The sequence below is a fragment of the Echinops telfairi genome, unplaced genomic scaffold (assembly GCF_000313985.2).
Source record: "Echinops telfairi isolate 266 unplaced genomic scaffold, ASM31398v2 ScPeMD7_655;HRSCAF=1070, whole genome shotgun sequence".
Classification (NCBI taxonomy): Eukaryota; Metazoa; Chordata; class Mammalia; order Afrosoricida; family Tenrecidae; genus Echinops; species Echinops telfairi.
The window spans coordinates 25,906,123-25,915,175 of NW_022104553.1; the positions used below are offsets into that span (position 1 = coordinate 25,906,123).

At 51.9% G+C, this 9,053-nt stretch overlaps 1 protein-coding gene across 1 annotated transcript in view; it reads left to right on the top strand.

The window, feature by feature from the left end:
* EML2 (EMAP like 2) overlaps window positions 1–9,053 on the top strand; it is a 33,512-nt gene that overhangs the window by 2,543 nt on the left and 21,916 nt on the right. Inside the window, 5 exon segments of the mRNA XM_013006618.3 lie at window positions 912–1,130; window positions 1,239–1,362; window positions 1,508–1,612; window positions 3,331–3,359; window positions 3,512–3,641. Of these exon segments, the coding sequence (XP_012862072.2) occupies window positions 912–1,130; window positions 1,239–1,362; window positions 1,508–1,612; window positions 3,331–3,359; window positions 3,512–3,641 (607 nt within the window).

Below are 9,053 nucleotides of genomic sequence, written 5' to 3' on the forward strand. Positions count from 1 at the left end.
CCCTCCACGCTCTGTCCCTGCATAGGACACCTCCGTTACTTCCACCGGGCTGGGAGCCAGGGCCCTTCTGGGTCGAATCAGAACTAGCCATGAGCCTGGGTATGAGTGGTCTGGGAGGGAAGGTGGGGGGAGGGAAAATGCCCGAGGGGTGGGGTGGGCAGAAGTGCAGAGTCATTTGGCTGCAGCCTTGGTAAGGACAGGAGATGAATGCGGTGTCTGGAGCGTGGGGTACAGAAAAGAAATGCAGAGGGGGCGCGGAGGAGGGGAGCATCAGCTCGGGAAGAGAGTTTGGGTATCAGACCCCAGTCAGCCTTTCTCCCGGGACGCGATGTGCTGTCTGCAACCCCAAGTCCGCCGCCAGGGGTCTCGCCAGTCCTGTCCTTGCTAATAACTCTGGGGTCAACCCCTTGGGGTGAAGAGGCGGTGGTGGGAAGGAACCTTCTGGCTTAGCAAGTCTCAGGGACAGTGGCCGTTACGGAATATTGAGATTCGTCAGAGAAGGTTGGGAAGCATTTCTAGGACGTCGGCGTTCCTCGAAGTGGGTTGGTTTCAGCGTTCAAGTCTTGGTATCACTCAGACATGTTCAGCATCTTCGTCATCGACTTGTAAAACCAGGGGCCAGGGCTCTTCGACCGGCTCCTGGAATCTTGCATCTTAAAAGGAAGGGACTTCCCCAAGGTGACACGGCTAGGGTGCTGCGATTGAGAGACGAGTGTGGGGCAAGGAGCGGGGAGCAGCGGGGACTTCCCGTTCTGAGCCATCTTCTTTGGCTGATCTCCAAGCGTCTCCGCACCAAGGGGGGTGTGCGGCTGGCCTCCGGGAGGACTTGGGGAAGTGGGAGGGACGCCTCTGGCCTTGGAGCTCCCCAGTGCTCCCTGGGGCTAGCGTCCCTGTCCGCCCCGCCCCCCCAGATGACAATCTGTCGGGGACCAGCGGCATGGAGGTGGACGACCGCGTGTCGGCGCTGGAGCAGCGGCTGCAGCTGCAAGAGGACGAGCTGGCGGTGCTAAAGGCGGCCCTGGCGGACGCGCTGCGTCGCCTGCGGGCCTGCGAAGAACAGGGCGCGACGCTGCGCGCGCGGGGCACCCCCAAGGGTCGGGCACCCCCGCGTCTCGGCACCACGGCTTCAGGTATGCCCGCTTGAAGGAAGTGGATGGGAGGGGGGTGAGGAGGCGGGGCGCGGCTGAGCCCCAGACCTTACACTCAGCGTGCTCTGACTTCTAACCCCACCTGGCCAGTCTGTCAGCTCTTGAAAGGCCTGCCCACCAGGACGCACCTCAATGGCTCGGGACCCCCGCGCCGCGTGGGCGGCTATGCCACGTCCCCCTCTTCTCCCAAGAAGGAGGCGACCTCCGGGCGCAGGTAAGACTTGGAAAGCTGGGACGCTCAGTCTCCTCCAAGACCTTGTGGGCTGTTGCTGTGGCGCTGGGAGGGACTCCCGCCGGGAGGGCCCGCTAGCCAGCCGGCCTCTCGGGTTCCGCCCCAGCCGCGTGCTCTCTCTCGGCAGTGGCCGCCGCTATCTGTCACCGGAGCGCCTGGCCTCGGTGCGCCGCGAGGACCCCCGCAGTCGCACCACTTCCTCCAGCAGCAATTGCAGCGCCAAGAAAGAAGGGTGAGTGTCAGGGGTCGGGTCAAGGCGCTGAACCTCCCAATAGGGGTCAGATATTTCTGAAAGCGAGGAATCTGCTTGGAGATTTGGAGAGTGGGGGGCGATCTAGAGGCGGCAGGGAGCGGAATGAGTAGGAGGAGTCGGGGTGGAAGTCGGGGCGGAGCCAGGTTTGTGGGCGTGACCACGAAGGTGAAGTAAAGCTCTCAGCACGAGGGGTGCTGAAAGTTTTGCAGGGTAGGGCGGAGTCAGAGCAAGGGGCGTGACTAGGTATGGGGGCGTGACCAGTGTTAGCCTGGGCCGAATCAGATCCTGGAGTGTGTGCGGGCCACGCCTACGGAGACCAGATGGGGGCGTGTCAGGGCGGGCCCTGCCAGGAGGATAGAATCCAGGTTTGAAGGTTGGGTGGGGTCCTTGGGGGCGTGGTCAAACATGAGGAGGCGGAGCCTAAAGATCGGGTGGGGACTGGACCACGTGGTCAGCGTGCCTGGTGGGGTCAGAAGCCCGAGAGACTGCTCTATTTTCTCCACCCTGGAGACAAGCTGGTGGAGAAACTGGGTGTGATATGAGTGCGGGGCGCTGTTGAGCCCTGGAGGCGGGGCCAAGGTGAATGTCTGGGCGGGCCCCACCTGGGAGTGAAGGCCTGCAGCGATGGGCGTGGTCATGGATTGACGACTGGGTGGGACTGAGGTGGTCCGGGGTCTGAAAACCACCTGTTGCGACCCTGCCCAAAGAGCAAGCCCTTGTACAGCGCACTGTGCCAGGGACTTTACGTCAAATGCCCTGTCCTCTCAACAGTCCTCCCAGGAGGTTGATCCTCTCATCCCATTTTTAAAATGAGTTAGCTGAGGCAGAGAGAGATCCCGTGGCATATAGCTTGGAACTGGGGAAATCTTGGAATTGGGGTTGGAAAAGAGCCAGCTGCGCTCCTGAGACCATGCTGCCAGCCACCTCCACTCCCCCGGCCCCCAAAGAACCTGGTATCAGGACCCCACTGCCCAGGAAGTGGCCGGGTGGGATCCTGCAGCTCCCAGGTCCGGCCGCGCGGGCTGGGCGGGGCGGAGCAGCGCCTCCTGGGGCCGGAAGCGGCGGGGCCCATCCCGGCTCCACCCCCGGCCCCGAAACTCCGCCAGCAGCCGCCATGAGTAGCTTTGGAGCCCGGTGAGACCCTCTCGCCGACCCCCCACTTGCCCCCACACTCGGGGGTCCTCAGCCCGGGTCTCCCCCTTCCCAGGCCCCCAGGCGGGCTAGCGCTCACCCTCTCCCGCGAGCGGTGGGCATGTAGCGTCTCGCCCCTTCCCTTCAACTCTCTCCGTGTCCCCGGCGGCGGCGACCTGAAGTTTGGGGCGCAGGGGATTCGGGATGGGAGGTGTTGGGTGGGGCGGGTGGGGTGGGAGCGTCGTGCAGATTTGGAGGGAGGGGTGCCGGGTGGCTCTCCTTTTGCAGGATCACGTCCCTGCCACTTCGTGCTGTGTGATCTTGGGCGATCACTGCCTCTCTGGGCCTGTGTCTTAGGCTCTGCGTGTTCGACCGAGCAAAGCACACGGCCTGCAGAGAGCCAGCGCTCCGCTCCGCTCCTACCGCGGCGCAGGTGTCTTCGGCGACGGCGGAAGGGCTGGGCTGGGCGCTGGGCCAGCGGTCGCCCCCTTATTCAGGCCTGCCTCCTAAGGCACTTTTTAATTTAATTTTCTTTTTTCTTTTTTACTTTTGGCCTTTCCTGGCAGCAAAGCCAAAGAAGTTCTCTTCAGCATGGGTGAGTCCGGGAGACTTGCAGGGGCTGGATCAGGGACCACCAGGTTACTGGGTGTTGGCCTGTCGGGCCTCAGTTTCTCCACTTGTCCCAAAGGGAGAGGGGAGAGGGATGGAGGTTCTAGTTTGTGTTTGAACTCTGGGCGTGTCCCGCAGAGGAGGGCTCTGTGAAAATGTTCCTGAGGGGCCGTCCTGTGCCCATGCTGATCCCCGATGAGCTGGCGCCCACCTACAGCCTGGACACGAGATCGGAGCTGCCAGCCAGCCGGCTCAAGCTGGACTGGGTGTATCCTTTTGTTGTAATTCCTCGCCTCCTACCCCACCCCACCCCATCTCCCAAAATAAATAAGGATCCCTGGTAGCACAAGGGCTACGTGCTTGGATGTTAGTTAACCCATGGGTTAATTCTGCTGTTTATCCCACCAGCTGTTCCGTGAAAGAGGAGGCAGGGCAGTCAGTTTTCAGAAAGATTACAGCTTCGGAATCTCTACCAGGCAGATCTGCTCTGTCCTGTAAGGGGTGCTCTGAATCAGAATTAACACCATGGTGCCCAGCAATGAGCAGAGGCCTCCAGGCTGGATGTAGTGGCCTTTTATCGTTCAGGAATGACCCACGTGTTTACCCAATGCCTGCCATCTGTCAGATCCTTTCTCCTTTGACCTTACCAGGGTAGGGCCTCAGTCAGTGATTAAATCAGCAGGATGCCCCCATGTGACTGATAACACAAGCAGACATCAGGTCTTGGGAGGGGAGTAGCTGAGCTTCTCTGAGGGGGCGGGGGCTTGTGAACTGAGAACTGAACAGTTAGGAACAGCATGAATGAACTAGGACAGCATTGTCAGTGGAGGACACAGCAGGGGGCTGGATTGAGTTTATTGTGTATTTATTTGTTCGTGATGGTTGAGAGGCAGAGAGGAGTGACTTCAAGCCCAGCCCAGCCTCTGACTGGCTGGAGACCCTGCACAAGTCACTTTGCCTGAGCCTCACTTTCCACGTCTGAGAGATGGGTTTCAGGATCTCTGAGTCACGGGGCTACACAATAACTTGTAAAGGTTTTGAGCACGTAGTATGTGCTCACTCATCTCAAACGCAAAACTCGCTGCTGTTGAATGCGGTCTGACTCACAGTCACCCTGGTGGTATTGTGGGTTTTGCGCTGGGCTGCCAACTACAAGATCAGCAGTTTGAAACCACCAGTCCCTCTGAGGGAGAAAGTTGAGGCTTTCTACTCCTATAGAGAGCTACAGTCTTGGAGACCCCCAAGGGGCAGTTCTACCTGGTCCTGTAGGGTCTCTCAAACCAAACTCACTGTCAAGTCGAAGCCGGCTCACAGTGACCCTATAGGACAAGGTAGAACTATCCCTGTGAGTTTCCGAGACTGCAGCTCTTTACAGGAGTAGAAAGCTCCATCGTTCTGCAAAGCAGCTGGTGCTTTGAGGCTGCCGACCTTGCAGTTAGCAGCCCAGGAAACAACCACTATGCCACCATTCATAGGAAGGAAGGGATACAAGAACTCATCTTGGTTGAAGGATCGTGGGTGGCAAGCGCAAGTGGTTGGTGACCGGCTGCTCATCTAGAGGTTGCCGGTTCAAACCTGGTCGGCGGCTCCGTGGAAGAAAGGTCTGGCAAACTGCTTCCCCAAAGACGGCAGCCACGAGAAGTGTGTGGAGCCGTTCTCTACCACACACTGTAGTCTGAGCTTCTGAGACGGTAAATCTTTACAGAAGTAGAAAGCCTCATCAGCACGGGGTAGCTGGGAGTCCGGGAGCCTTTCCGTGGCAGCTAGCCACCACCGCTGCTGCAATCTTCCTTGAGCCCTGGCCCCGCCCAGCAACATTCTAAGCACTTCCGTGTAGAACTGCTTCAAATCCCTTCTCTCTTGTAGAATTGTGTCAGTGTTCTCAAAACCAACCTCCTAGGAGAGGTCTAAGGGCAGCAGGTTAGCGGACAAACCCCTTTCCAGATGGGGAAACTGAGGCAGAGAGAGAGAGAGAGAGCTGACTCCCTGTTCTAGGCTTTCTTGCCCTAGTGTGGCCCTGAAGTAAGAACCTCTGGCTCCGAGACCCATGTTTTGCCCAAAGAGCCCAGTTGGCTTGGAGTCGGCACCCCAGGGTCCCACCCCCTGCCCTGCTACTCTCTCTCTCTCTCTCTCTCTCTCTCTCTCTCTCTCTCTCTCGTTCTGGGCTTTGGGGTCCAATCTGGAGAAAGCAGGGAGGTTGGTGACATGGCTTAGATCTCTGAGAGCCTAGATCAGTGGTTCTCAACCTTCCTCATGCCGTGACCCTTTCATACAGTTCCTCATGTTGTGGTGACACCCCCCCCCCCCCATAAAAAATTCTTTTCTTTTTTTCATAAAATTCTTTTCGTTGCTACTTCATCACTGTCATTTTGCTACTGTGATGAATCGGGTGACCCCTGTGAAAGGGTCATTCGACCCCCAAAGGGGTCGAGACACACAGGTTGAGAACTGCTGGCTTAGAGTGTTCTAGAGACAGCTAGTAACGCACAACAGGGCAAGCTGCTGAGCCAGGCTGGGCTCAGTTGGTATGAAAGCAGAGGCAGCTGAGACTACAGACATCCGGATGGGCCTCCGTTATGTCTCTAGAATGGCAGCAGGTGGAACAATTTCTCTGGGGTCAGGATACTCACATTGAGCCTCCAATCTTTGCTGAATGTCTCTTGGGGACGGGGGACACAGCAGTCACCATGAAAGCCCTGCCCCTGCCCAGGCTCTCATGGAGGTCACAGTCCAGTGGGGACACATTTGTCCCCGGCTGTGTTCATCTGGGTAGACTAGAGAAACAAATTCATAAACACGCATATGTGTATAAGAAAGAGTTTCATATGCAAGAGGAGTTGAACATTGAGAAAACATCCCAGCCAGTCCAGTCCAAGGCCATAAGTCTGAGATTAGCCCACATGTCCGATACCAATCTGTAAAGTCCTCTTCAGACTCACGAAACACATGCAATGAAGCCAAATGCAGGACGATCACAGGCCAGTGCGTAGAAAGTCTTTGGGTCCAGTGGCATTGCAAACATCTTAGCGCCGGCAGGAGTCTCTACGTGGCTTCAGAGGTCTGGTTGCATCCATGTAGCTTGTCTTCTGCAATATCGCCGAGGGAGTAGCAGACAGAGAGAGGTGGCTTCCACTTCCAAGGATGACGTACCAAATTTCCCAGAATTCTCAGAAGACCATGCCCACAGAGTCTCACTAGCTATCTCCAGATTGACAGCCTAGACTCCACCCCTACACTCTTCATCCTTAAATTGACACCAGATTAGGAGACTACCACACTGTCCCCAGACAACTGGTGTCACCGAGTAGGCCAAGATGGTAGATCCCGGGGTGGGGTTGGGGAGTGGAGCAGATGTGATCTAGCCAGGGAATCCAAGAAGGCTTTGTTGCGGGGAGAGGGGAATGCATACAGTCCAGTCTCTGGCATCATGGACCTCACAGCCCAATTGGGGGATATGAACAGTTAACAAACTAGACACTCAAGCAGTAGGATGAGTAATCAAAGAACATTTAAGTAAATATTTGTCTACTTTAATATTGAATTTGTTTTGTTAATTCCCTAAATACTGTCAACACTCATCTGAGCTTGCCTTATGATGTAGTGGGAGCATTTCAGATGAGTTTAAAAGAATACTGTTCACATGTATTGTTTTTGTGTTTTGAACGAAATACAGGCAGTTTTGTACCAGCTGTGATGTCTTGAATACCATATGGACCATTTTAAAGAAACTTTAAAATTTTCAGATAGGTTCAACAATTATATTTCATTACTTGCTTTAGCATTTTAAATGCACTTTTAAAGAAAATCTACCTAGTTGTAGGTTTTGCCGTTAGATGGCTATTTCAAAGCACCTCTTCCCTCTGAATGTGCTATAAACGCTTAGGCAGAAAGCGTCATGTACCCTGTGGGAAAGTCTGTGACTGGAAGAATGGTATTTTGTAAAATCTTTTTTTTTTCTTTTCCCCAAGTAAAAATTTTATGAACCATGCTTTCTAAAATCTTGTGAACTTTGATTCAGATTGGAATGCAGTTTATTTGTGTGTATGCTCCACATACTGCCCAATCAGTCCTTGAATTTGTGTAATTCAGGCATTACTCCCCTAATATGTATAGCTTTAACTGGAAACATGTTTTAGAGGGAAGAGGTAAGATGTCTACCAAAAAATAAAAATTTTATGTCAAGAATTCTTAAACTGTCTACATGTCATTCTCTTTGGTTACTTTCGTACTAGTAAATAGCTGAAGTAAAATATTTACTTTTTGCCAAACTATTTAAAAAGAAATTTATTCCAACATTGGAAATTGCACGGCAAGTGTAATCATTAGCTTGATGCATGCTAAAATGTAGCTTTTAAAAAGCAGTCTGCATTAGTACTAAAATAAGCCATCAATGCCAGTCCACCCTCTATTCATGGCTAAATAGTTAAAGGTTATTTATAGCTTCTTTAATGAATTCTTGCTTAAACAAAGTGAAATTATGTCCTAGAAAAGTAGAAGCTATTTGTAACTAGAACAGCATAACTGTAAAGTTTTTTATGAATATGTATTTTAATAAGGGGGTGAGATTTAATCCTTACTGGTTAATGGATAATCCAGAACAGGGGTCTGATTTTGAGAAATCACTTAAAAATGGAGGTTTTTTTCCTTTAATAAATTTTTATCAACTCTGCATATATTTTGTGGTTAGAAACAGTTTTTCACTTATCCCACCCCCCGCAAAACCCAAGAATTCCAATCCCACCACACAGTGGAGCAAGCTTTCCTGACTGTTATTCAGGTAAGCCTTTGGGGCTAGATTATTCCCCTCCCTTTACAAGTACAAAACAGAGCATCCTTTATTGTAGTGTTACCGTGGTCGTCTTTCAGAGAGTACTGTCGTTAAATATGGTTTCACGTTCATAAAATTTAGAACGTGATGTTTATGCAGTTCATGTTACTTCGTTCAAATAGATCTTTCCTCCTAGAATAAGATAATGGTAGAAGCAAAGATAACCTGTTTTAATATCTTTGGCTGAACCAAATATAATTGTACTGCCCCATATAGTCTCGGTGTTTAAAATTGTAACTTGAATTTACAGCTTTATTCTTTAAATTAAATTCAAGTTATGATGGGACAAAAATGAAATTGTTCTTCCATTGTAAAACAGGGCAGCACAGACCAAGAGATTTTTAAAGTGCTTATCTAAACTAATTTTAGAGCTATAGAAAAATTGCAAAAGTAGCACATTCCTTGTCCACCAGCACCACTTGGTGTTGAGTCAATCTGACTGGTGATCTCCCGTGTGCCACAAATAGAACTATATTTGAAAGCATTCTTATGACTGAGTTTTTAATAGTAGATGGTAACCAGGCCTTGCTTCCAAGGTGCCTCTCGATAGACTGGAACCACTCTGAATTGTTGGTTAGCTGCTGACCATGGTAATCATTTGCAACACATACATTTATTTTGTTTTTTAAAAAATTTTTTTAATCGTTTTATTAGGGCTCAAACAACTCGAAATCTCTAGGGATATACTCGACTAAAAGAACAAAAGATCTATACGGGGAAAACTACAGAACACTATTACAAGAAACCAAGAGCGGCCTCAGCAAATGGAGGAATGTCCCATGCTCATGGATTGGAAGACTCAATATAGTCAAGATGTCAGTTCTGCCAAAGGCACTATATAAGTTTAATGCA